This window comes from Lissotriton helveticus, chromosome 11 (assembly GCF_964261635.1).
Source record: "Lissotriton helveticus chromosome 11, aLisHel1.1, whole genome shotgun sequence".
NCBI classification, from domain to species: domain Eukaryota; kingdom Metazoa; phylum Chordata; class Amphibia; order Caudata; family Salamandridae; genus Lissotriton; species Lissotriton helveticus.
Window position 1 is genome coordinate 932,636,735 of NC_136072.1, and position 12,233 is coordinate 932,648,967.

Here is a 12,233-nt window from a genome sequence, read left to right on the forward strand (position 1 = left end):
CATCTTTGACATGCTTCTTGCTCTCACTGGTGCACCTGCGGGCAGTAAGGATTCGCAGGGGCCTTCAATCGGTTTACTGTTGGTAGATCCATCCTCGCAACCATCTGTGCCCTTTAAACATGCTTTGAGTTTTGCACTGGCATCACTGCTGACTTTGGGTCCAGCGTGCCAGCCCCTCAAACACAGACACCTGCACTAACACCGCTGGTGACACAGGCGGAGCCTCAACCCATTGTGGTTGCTGATTATGTCTCGACCACGGCCACACCAGGATCCTGATGTGGCACAGCCAATACTCAGTTAATCAGATCTCGGATACTATTCCACTGCTTTGCAGCAGCGCAGAGTCAGCCATATGGATACAACAGTGGTGGGGGTGTGGAAAAGTTTGCCCCACCTTATGATGAGGACAGTCGGTACATGGACCTACAAGATGCCAGCAGGTTGGACATCTCGCCTTATACTGGGTTGGTCACCCCTGGACCAGAAATGGAGGAAAGTATGCCTTTGACTACTGTGATTAGGAGCTTTGGTGAGGTCCTTAATCTCCACCTTCCTTCTAGAGAGCTGAAAAGAAATGAGCTTGTGGAGGTTCTTCAGCCTTGTCAACCATACCTCTCCTGCTCTTCAACAAGGGCCTCACGCACTTGGGCTAAACCATGCTTTGGAGCCCTGTCAATCAACAAGTCTCCTGCTGCCAGTGGTGGGCTCAGCTGGGCGCAGTGTACAGATCACATGAAACCTTTAAACTCGTCTAATCTGTGAACCTGGCTCCAGTGAAAGCAAAAGCTGGTCAAGAACACTTGGAAGAGTGATTGAAATATTTGAATAAAGGCGATGCTCTGTTGGCTGTGGTGGCCTAACTTTGCCACCAGAGGAGCTTAAGTAATACTCCCTCCCACCACCACCAGGTTGTTGATTCCCAACATAGGATTTTTTGTGGGTCACCCTTTATTTTCATCTTCATTATTAAACACTTGGCAGCTACAGGCATCAGCCCACTGAGCTATCAAGTGTAGTACCCAAGGTTGGACAAATACCAGATTTGGCCCTAAGTCCCTGCTTCTGTATCCCTTGCACAAACACGAATCGCTTGTAGGAGAAGAGCTCTTGGAATAGATTTGAGAACTGCATTTTTCAAACAGCGCCTGAATGGGCACATCAGTCAGTGTTGCAGAAAATCTAGTGCGTAATGGAACTACAATAACATTTGGGGTTGTATCACGGTCTAGTTAGGCGCAAGCACATTTTGGTTTTATTGTTTCCATTTTGCTTTACTTAGATCTACTGGTTAATAAAGATTGTTCTCTTCTCATACTACATTACCTGACTGAACACTGAAGTTATTGATGGGTATTATTTACTATGCAATATTCTATCTGTATTTCTACCCCTTTTACCTCCCGGAATAATTGCTCACTTTTACTACCTTGAGCGCCTGGACGCCCCTTTGTAGGCCTGCGGTTTATAAATCTTTCTTATCCATTTATTTGTTTATTGATGACGTAACTTGGTTATCCAGTTGTAGTTCAATAGGATTGTGGTCTTGGGACATCTGAAATGAAATACAGCACCCCCACAAGATACTGCTCAGTAGCCTCTGATTGCCCAATGATACCAAAACAATGCCTCATCATAGTGTGCCCATGTGCAAGCTGGAAGGAGGCTGTGTGATTAGGACTAAAGGGTGGGTAGTGTGGTAGCTAGGAAGGTTGTGACTAGGGGGGCTGTCAATACAGGGTCTGGTATTGATGGGAAGGAATCGGTGACCGCTGGTGAGCCATATGGCAAAATGTTCCAATGGGCTAAATGGGAGTGTCTGCTGATAAGCTCCATCATATTTGCTGGGCAGTAAGGATGATTTTGGCAACATGATGTAGTGCAACCTAGCAGGCAGTACAGGCCTGTAGTACTGGCCAATGGCTGCTGGTAGGTTGTGTGGACAGTAGCTTAACGAGAAAGCGAAATAATACCCCCCCCACGGTTGCCTCCTCCCCCTCCTCAGAGGTTGCAGAGGACTGTATTACGCAACTGAACGTCGATGATGCTGGTTGGACACTGGAGGTGTGATGCACACTTTGCACAGAATCTGTATGTGTGCAGATATGGAGTGTGGCCTCAACGCCCCTTGCTTGGCTTAATTATTGGTTTGTAGGAATGTCTACCGGTGGAGGTGGACAGTAATTGTAACGGTCTAGTGTTTCGCGGGTCTCGGCTGAGACCCGGAAACACTCTCACAAAATGTAACACCTTCTGGCCAGGCGTGGCCAGAAGCCTTTAAATAAAGGGACGGAGGTCGCTCGAGGCTTCCGGTCCAACCCAGCAACCAAGTGTGTGGTCTCCCATTATTTCATACCTGTAGCCCCCACGTGTAGACATAATCCACTCCCCTACACTGGCGACGAGGGCGGTGAAGGTGATCAGGCGATCATTTCAGGACCCGGACGGTGGAGTGGAAGTATCCCTGCTGGTGTCGGTGCTCCGGTCCGGTGTGCGTGCTGGGAAGCGGCAGGCCTTCCGCGAGTGAAGCAGGTACCAGCGGTGCATTCCGAGGATGAACAGCGCGAGGTGCGCTGCGTGGGAGCTGGTTTGCAGTGAGACCGTGTGAGGCGAGGTGTCGCTGTCTCCCTCCGTGCTGCGTGTGGGCCCGGCTGTTCGCATGGTGGTGTGCGCGCATGCGCATTGCTCGAAGCCGGCCCCGGCGAGGGAAGTCGAGTGAAGAGGCCCCGATCCCGCTGAGCGAGAGCTGCGATCTCCGCGGAAGGAGAAGGTTTCCTGGGGCGCCTGTGGTGACGGCGTGCAGCAGGTGGTGGGGGATGCACGAGCGAGTAAGCGCCTCAGTGTGATGAGACAGGACATAATCAAGCATTGCTACCTGCAAAGAGAAAAAAAAACATCTGGTCTGAAATACAGGTGGTGGAAGGACAATCACAAGCAGAGTAACACAATCCGTTTGGCTTCACAAGCACGCATGCAGAAGGACACTATTTCATGACCAAGTGCGTTAGGAAGAGGACAGTGTCACGCACACACACGGCCAACAGGAAGTAGCCGGCGACAGCGCGCGAGAGTCACGCGCCAAACTCCAAGCTGACCACGTGGTGGGTCGGAGACCGCCAAGGACGACACAGTGATGTCGGTGGTGCAAGATGCCACGGGGGCGGGAGGAACTCAGCAAGCAGCAGCCCCACAACAAGGAGCAGGACCGGCAGGAATACAAGTAGTTGGCACAGTGGTACAACAGTCGCCACACTCACAGATCAACCCAATCCCGCCATTCAGTGCGCTGGCGGACCCAGGTACGGCGGCGCCTCGCTGGGCAGTGTGGCTGAGTCGCCTGAATAACTACTTTACGGCAACGAGGGAAAAGGACAATGAGGTGAAACGGTCTTTGCTACTTCACTTTGGTGGTGATGAACTGTACAAGCTATTCTTACATCTACCAAATACCGGAGCAGCTACAGATTACAATGCCGCGGTGCAAGCACTAAACGCACACTTTGATCCACAACTAAATCCACATTATGAGAGGTTCAAGTTCAGACAGTCCCGACAAAGGGACGGGGAAACGATGGACGCTTTTCATGCTCGGCTGAGGGAGCTGATAAGCACGTGCCCGGATGATGATCAAGAGAAGGAGGTAACGGCACAATTGATTCAGGGGTGCAAGAACAAACATCTCAGGACACTGATCTTGAGACATCCCCGCATAACGCTGGACGAAATATTGATGCTAGCCAGGTCACATGAGCTGTCCGATGCGCGAGCCACAGCCATGGAGTCAGCCATCAACCCATCGTCGAGCACTGAAGCAATTGTGAAGACGGAAAGAGTGGATGCCATGAGGACCAGTAACCGCGGAGGCAGAGGAAGAGGGCCAACCAGAACACAGCAGCGGGCACAGTGCGGCTCCTGTGGGTATGAAGAGCACAACCGAGACAGCTGCCCTGCACATGGCAAGACATGTGACAAATGTGGGGGAGCGAATCATTTCGCCAGCGTATGCAGAGGAGGTGCGAGAGGAAATTCACGAGGACAAGGTTCGGCGGGGAAGAAAACACCCACCAAAGCGGTGAGGCAGCTGGCCTTGAAGACACACGGCACACGTACCAGTCGAGAGGGAACAGGACGCCATCCCGCCACCCACAACGGCTGGATGACTCGTCGACGGACGATGAGGAAGAATGCTATTATGTCTCCTTTGTAAGCGAGCTCAAAAGGCGGAGAAGGCCGCAACCAAAGTGTCAAATCCAAATTGATGGATCAACAGTCACCGGAGTCATAGACACTGGAGCTACGATCAATGTCATGGGCATCCAGCATTATAAGGCACTACGACCAAGACCCCAACTCGTACCATCCAAAGCTCGCATCCTCACCTATGGCAGCCAAACTCCACTACCCCTGAGAGGAAAGATGACGGTGCAGGTAAAGGCCGAAGATCAGGAGCTAACGACAACGTTTCATGTGATTGACAAAGAAGCAGACTTGCTAGTCGGCAGCCATACGGCGGAGGACCTAAAGTTAATTGCATTCGCAAATGCAGTCAAGGCACTACACACGGAGGAAATCCTTCAGCTATTCCCATCGTTATTCCAGGGATTAGGTACTATCAAAAGACCACCTGTCAAATTACACATTGACAAAGCAATACAACCTATTGCGTTAAGGCATCGAAGGATACCATTTCATCTACGATCGGCAGTTGAGCAGGAACTAATCAAACTAGAGGAACAGGGAGTTATAGAAAAAGTGACAGGACCGACACCAGGGGTGTCCCCGATGGTGATCCCTGAGAAGCCTCGGCAACCTGGCAAGATTCGAATATGCATTGACATGAGGATGCCCAATAAAGCAATCAAGAGGGAGAGGCATCTCACACCCACGGTGGATGACATACTCACGGATTTGAACGGAGCACAATGGTTCTCCAAATTGGACCTAAATGCTGGTTACCATCAATTAAAATTAGCGGAAGAGAGCCGGTACATCACCACATTTTCTACTCATTTAGGTCTGAGGAGATATAAAAGGCTCAACTTTGGCATCACGTCGGCGGCCGAAATCTTTCAGAACACTATCAAAGAGATTCTGTCGGGACTGAGTGGTGTATTGAATGTCAGCGATGACATACTCATCCATGCCAGAACCAGTGAGGAACATCATAAGAGACTGAAAGCCACCCTCAGAAGGTTGGCAGAATTTGGGGTCACACTCCATAAAGAGAAGTGTCAGTTCTTCAAACAATCAATAGAGTTCTTTGGATATGTGTTCGGGTCAGAAGGAGTCAAGGTAGACCCTCGGAAATCAACGGCTATCAAGAATGCCCCAGCCCCAACAACCGCATCAGAGGTGAGAAGTTTCATGGGCATGGCCCAGTACTGTGCCCGGTTTATTCCACAGCTCGCCACCATAGCAGAACCGCTGCGGAACTTGACCAAAAAGGAGAACCCATGGAAGTTGTCCCGGGCGGAAGCGGAGGCTTTCGACAAAATAAAGACAGCACTGCTGGACAGCACGACGATGGCGTACTTCGATACAGCACGACAAACGGAAATACTGGTGGACGCTAGTCCAGTGGGGCTAGGTGCGTTACTGATGCAGGAGGCGGAACCTGGAGTGTGGGTGCCCTGGCCTTTGCAAGTAAGGCACTCACCGCAACGGAAGCCAGGTATTCACAGATTGAGAGGGAGGCGCTGGCTGTGAAGTGGGCCTGTAATCATTTCCACTTATACATCACCGGACAACCCTTCAGAATGGTCACAGACCATTAGCCTCTAGTACCTTTGTTCAAAGGCACAGCCCCACACCGACCGCCGCGGATTGAAAGATGGGCCATTCAAGTCCAGCACTACCAGATGGATCTAGTCTACAGGCCTGGAGCGAAAAACCCGGCGGATTTTCTGTCACGGCATCCCCAGGAGGAGATAAAGGCAACCCCAGATCAGGAAACTCGGACTGAGGAATTCATAGACATGGTGTCCCTGCTGTCGTGTCCCCAAGCACTGGCTCCGGAAGACATTGTAGCCCAGTATGGGGATGATGCTGTCATCACGAGGGTCAAGGTGGCGATAGACACTGGATCTTGGGAAAACTTCCTGCGAAACGTGAGTGACTGGGACGAAAATGACAGGGTTCGGTTGTCCCAGTTCTGGAAGGTACGCCATGAGCTCAGTAGAGCGAACAATGGGCTCATACTTCGGGGGTCAAGAGTGGTGATTCCCCACAATCTCCAGGACCGTGCAACGTCCCTGGCTCATGAAGGGCACCAAGGCACAAAGCGGATGAAAGCACGGATGAGGGAAAAGGTGTGGTTTCCTCACATGGACGAAAAGGTGGATGCGCTGGTAAAGAACTGCCGAGCCTGCCAGTTGACCAGTCTTCCGGAAACGCCGGCATCCATCATCACGGAAGAGCCATCCCCAGCGCCCTGGACATGGATCAGTCTAGACTTTGGGAGCTTTCCAGATGGGAGGGTGACTGTAGTACTGGTAGACAGCTACACGAAATACCCAGTGGTGGAAGTGGCTCCATCCACCAGCTTTTCAAACATCCAGCCGATCCTCAGCAAGGTGTTTGCGATGTTTGGTATTCCCAGAGTGATGAAAACGGACAATGGGCCACCGTTTCAGGGACATGAATTTAAAGAATTCTTACAGGGACTCGGAATAAAACACCAGCGGATCACGCCTCAATGGCCCCAGGCGAACGGAGAGGCGGAGAGATTTATGAGGACTGTCAATAAGGTTCTGAGGATCGCATTAGTAGAGGGGGCAGACCCAGAGGCAGCGTTACAACTGTTTCTGCGGGAGTACAGGAGCACCCCCCACAGTACCACTCAAAGATCTCCGTGGTCGCTGATGTTTGCAAGACCACGGCATGACCTACTGCCAACAGCAGAACACTGGAGGCCTGAACCGTATTCATCGGCTGCCACCCAAGAGAGAAGGAGAAGAACGAACGAGAAGGCAAGCCATAAGAGGCGGGCACGAGACAGAATGTTAGTCCCGGGGGACGCAGTGCTGGTGAGGACACGCAGGCCAGGAGGAAAGTTCAAAACTCCCTACGAGGTTGAACCATGGACAATCAAGGCTACTAACGGTACAGCAGTAACGGCACAAAGGGGTGGAGAACAAATCACCAGAAATGTGTCGTGGTTCAAGCGTATCCCATCTAGACATGAGACACAAGAAGCATGCGACGGGCCCGTCGCAGAAGTTGCTAGCCAACCTGACAATGAGGACGAGCCTGTTGAGACTAATGACACTGCCACCCCGTCATCCTCTCCTAGGCGAAGAGAACCTGAACCGATGCTTACCAGAGGTCGAGGAGCTCACAACCTTCGACCGAATCCCCGACCCAGTCAGAGGTTAGCTGATTTTGCTTGTTGACTGATTAAGACTATTATGAAGGAAAGAGAAACAAATACCAACTTGGGATGGGATGTAACGGTCTAGTGTTTCGCGGGTCTCGGCTGAGACCCGGAAACACTCTCACAAAATGTAACTCCTTCTGGCCCGGCGTGGCCAGAAGCCTTTAACCGCATGCGTGCGGGCGGAATTCCGCTCGTACGCTGAGTTTTCCGAAACCGCATGTTACGTGACGAGCTGGGCTCGTCATGAGCGTGCGAGGAGGCTACCTCATGACGAGCCCAGCTCGTCATCAGCGTCGAAGGGGTTAAATAAAGGGACGGAGGTCGCTCGAGGCTTCCGGTCCAACCCAGCAACCAAGTGTGTGGTCTCCCATTATTTCATACCTGTAGCCCTCACGTGTAGACATAACCCACTCCCCTACAGTAATGATGCCTACAAGTAGATAGTTTGATGGCCGGCAGCCCTGCCCAGTGTTTGCAGTGGGTAGAACGAGGAAGTGCTGATAGCAGTATTGTGACCGCTGGTGGGTACTGGGGGGGGGGGGGGCGGGGGGGGGGGGGGCGAGTGTATATTACTGCTGACAGAGGAAAAAATGTTACTCTGTCCGTTGACTTGTGCTGTAGTAATGGATATTATTGGAGGAAGGTGGTAAAAATATGATTAACATAAATTGTTGTGGTTGAATAATCTTATCTCCTCTTAGTGGTGGGCTTTTCTTTTGAATGTTTGAGTACAATCATAGTCGCGTGCTGGTGGGCGCTGTGATGAGGACAAATGCTGGCAATGTATGACGGCTGCGGGCTCTCCAAACACTGACGCACCTGCTCTCAAATTTCTTTTCCGGGTTTTGCATAACCGGTATCGCGCCGTCTCTATGGGAACCCGTGTAGCTGCCCTACCCATGCTGCTGGCCGAACCCTTCCCTTCACTGCAGACCGTACCCCCTCGCAGGAGACAGTCTATCCAGCTTCCTTTCACTTGCGTCTTCTCTCTGGCTCCTCCGCGCAGCCTGTGCTCACTGCGCACCTGACGTTGCCAACTGCTGTTTCCCCTCATACTTCCGTGGTTTTGTCTGAATACTTAGAGGAACAAAGTAACTGTATAAGCCCTTATCGCCTGTCTTTCTTCGGTTCAGACGGAAAAGCCCTCAGTCTGTCCTTCCTCACTTTCCCACTAAGAAGCATGGAGTCTGTCTTTCCTCAGAACAGTCTACTCAGTTCACAGCCTCTTCTCTGTTACTGCCCGCCTGGAATGATTTGACTCCTGCAATGCATTGCAGGCTGTTCAGTTTTGACATCTCACTTCCATGCACTTCCTCACCTGTCGCACCGCTGTCGGTCCATCCCCACAGCCACATTTTACGTTGTTACATAGAACTCAGTGCTTCCCAGTCTTACTATATTGCCACTAGTCTTTTCTCAAATTGGAGTGAAAACTCTCAGAACTGTTATTGGCCATTTTCTTTGCCTGTTTAATCCTCCCTCTCTACCATGGGGTTCATGATTTCTCGGCTTGTCAGAGCTGCCCAGGTGAGCGGCCTGGCCCAGCCAGTAAATGAAAGAACCAGAAAAGATGGAAAATCAGGCTGCAGTGGACAGGTAAATAATCTTGGAGTGGGTACCAAGGCTGGTAAATGACCTAAAACCATATGGCCTATACTTAAGAGAGTCTAGGGCCTGTATCTCAGCTCTTTCTAGAAACAAAGTTTGATGGGCCACACTGATGGGCATACAGCAAATGTGTTAGGCAAGCCATATCCCTAAGCATCGCATAGACTTAATTTTTCTCTGTTCCTTCACTGTCCAGCCTGCTCTCACACTGTAATGGTACTGTATTTTTCAGGTATCTTTCTATCTGGAATGTTTACTCCGAGCTTCCTACTGATGATACCCAATGATTTGTGTCTCAGGGTTTCACTCCAGATTTTGCTCACATGTGGAAGATGGTGGACACCTTTCCCCTAGATCATCCGTCACCCCAACATCCCGATACATCACTCCCTGGAGAATGGAAGACTGTCCGAGTCTTTGTGTCTTCCACCTTTGATGATTTCTACTCGGAACGAGAAGTTTTGGTGAAAAAGGTAGGGGGATTTGATTGCAATGTTTTCTCTCACAGACTACTAATCCCAAATGTTGACTGCGTTAAAGAACGTATAATGGTGTGTCTCCATCTCTTGCTAAGGTCTTACTATTACTCAGCAAGGTGTGATGCACCCATGGATGTCTACCTGTTTCTTTTATAACTGTGACCATGGCTTGGCCATCACACCATCAGTGATGTATTGTGAAGCACCGATATGTTCTCGTTGTCATTCTGTGGCTATTATTTGATTGAGTTCTGTGAAGCTCCTGGATAATTCTCATTGATCAGTGACAACTAAATTCCATCTTGGCCATCACTCCATCATTGTTTTTTGTGTGAAGCTCTCCGCTTCTTGTCGTCACCCATTGATGTGTAATGCTATCTTTTCCATCACTAAGGTGTTCTAAAGCCCCAATACTCTCTCCCCCCTTATTTGAGTAGTCTAATGCTCCCTTGGTCATCACTTCATCACCAAGGTGAGGCATAGCAGTCTATTGGCCATCAACTGAAGTTTTATTGAAGCTCTAAGAGCCAGAGTTACTAACTTTTGTGGCGGATCCATGAAGCAAAATACTGATAGATATTTACAAAGCCACACAAGGTATTTCCTTGTAACTCAGACACCCTACACAATGGTGCAGGGGTGCCTGCTTTGGAGCTAGGCTGCCTGAAGTGTATCAGTGCAATGAGAGATCAGAAGTGCACCATATCTTGATAGATATGGTGCATTTCTGCTCTCTCATTTTCAAGCAACGCAGCACAGCACGTTGTGTTGTAAATCTGGCCTTTAGTTTCTCGTCCTCAACAACATGTACTTTTTTTTGGCCATTACTTCATTGTTGAGATGCTGTGAAGTTCTCAGCTTCTTGTCACTCAGATGTACAATGCTTTCTTGTCCATCACTCATGTAACGAAGTTATTTGACGCTTCTAGATTATCGTTGGCACTCACTGATAAGAAGCTCTGCCTTGGCCATAACTCATTAATTGAGATTACATGAAACTCCATTAGCTTCTCCACATTTCTCAGAATGGTGTAATGCTCCTTTGGCCATCGCTACATTGTTAAGGTGACATGAAGCTCTCATAAATTCAAATTGCCATTCTACGAGGAATCACTTCATTGTTGAGGTTGTGGGAAGCTCTCTTTCTCATTTCTCTGATAATGATGTAAAGTGCGGCTTGCTTCTCTGAACATGTGCAGATAGTAAAGAAGGAACAATGCACTCACCTGTATGATAACTGAAGTCTGCTCCTCTCCTCCCCATAGGCTGGGATATACCTGCACATCTTGATTAGACCAAAAACCATAAGTAAAAGTTACAGGGGTTAATCGTTTTCCCATATACCAAGGTTACTGTAGGTCCCTTTTCAGAATTAGAGGAAGACACCAGAAACCCCAAACTGTTCCTTGCAAGTGTAATGACCAACGGTGCCTACTCTGCTGTCCTCAGCAAGTGTCAGGTGGAAAGAGACGAAATAGAAGTGTATTCAGAAAGTAGAGAGAGTCCAAGCTGAACTGGAACTTCCCAGCTCGAGAGTGGAGCTTTGGCCTGTGCAGGCTTCTCATATGAAAGAGGAGGTGACAAGTTGGATATCCCCTGTACAAGCTTGGGTCCTTTTTTTGTAGTTTTATTTCTATATAGCGGGAACTTGAGCCAAAGGTATTGGAGCGCTTTACATGAGCACCAGTTACGTTACACAAGGACGCATTCCTTTTTCGGTAGGCACGTGTGATTTACCCAGAATCACAGGTTGTTGATCCGACGCCAAGACTCGAACCGGGATCCCCACTCCCTAAGTTGGCAGCTCTGGCAGTTACCCACATCCTCTTCCCAGCAATAGCTAGTTCTCGGTTTGAACGCTGCGTTTAACATTCATTCCAGGCCTTGCACACACCCCAGAACTAAACAATGCCTTTCAAAGACACAATTGCCTTTTATTGAGCCAGGGAACAGCCAACGTCATCACTTAAGCAGGGTAAGCAAAGCGATCGACTCTGCAGCAGGACTTGTGGCGGAACCGAAATCATATGTGCCTCCGTGTGCTTCTCAGGTCTGGTGTGAGTTATCATACATCCTGAGCTGCCATCGAGAGTGCACATCTATTCCAAGTTTAGCGTCACGACTAGTTAGACAAACACAATCTCGTGACCTCAGAGACACCTAACTTAATTTCTGACACACCAATCATGTCTGTCAATTTTGAGGATCGAGGCCTTGCCAGGGACTTAAGACGGTTCCACTAATGGCTAAACCTATTCATATTCTAAAGTAGGAGGGAGATTGGAGGGGTAGGGGTTGCTTATTGTGAGTTCCAATGGTCAAGACATACCGACATAACCTCCCAGGTGGGCGAGACCCTCAAGTTCCACGGCCAAGACATGCACCCCACTTTCCCTTGTGCTCACAGATTACGCAATTCGGTCGTGTTGCAAAAAGGCCTCAGCTTTTATTTACATCCATACAAAACAAGCAGTCTATTTGAAACCAGTCATGTTTATTCCCATCTCCTTGCTTGGAGTTCAAGTCCATCCTTAAACCTTAACAGCACAGCCCTTGTGTCAGCGACCTAAGCGAATGTCCCATCTCAGCAGGCCTAGCACTTTTCTTGCGGCCTCTAAGCTACACTTTGCTGCCAAATGCTGTTGGTGTCCTTCCTGCCTGACCCGGCTGCAAGTGCTCTATCCGCCATGTTATGTTATGTTATGTATGTATTTTTGTAAAGCGCACAAATCACCGGGGGGCATCTCGGCGCTGTATACCGCTGGGGAACC

At 49.6% G+C, this 12,233-nt stretch overlaps 1 protein-coding gene across 3 annotated transcripts in view; it reads left to right on the top strand.

The window, feature by feature from the left end:
• The first annotated feature begins 8,336 nt into the window (after nucleotides 1-8,336).
• Nucleotides 8,337-12,233, top strand: part of LOC144791336 (telomerase protein component 1-like) — a 78,794-nt gene continuing 74,897 nt past the window's right edge. For all 3 annotated transcript variants that reach the window (XR_013602363.1, XM_078666009.1, XM_078666010.1), the window contains exons 1-2: nucleotides 8,337-8,971; nucleotides 9,283-9,456. Coding sequence is in view for 2 of the 3 variants with exons in the window: in XM_078666009.1 (XP_078522135.1) it covers nucleotides 8,864-8,971; nucleotides 9,283-9,456 (282 nt within the window). In the remaining variant the exon portion in view is untranslated. The remainder of the gene's footprint in view (nucleotides 8,972-9,282; nucleotides 9,457-12,233) is intronic.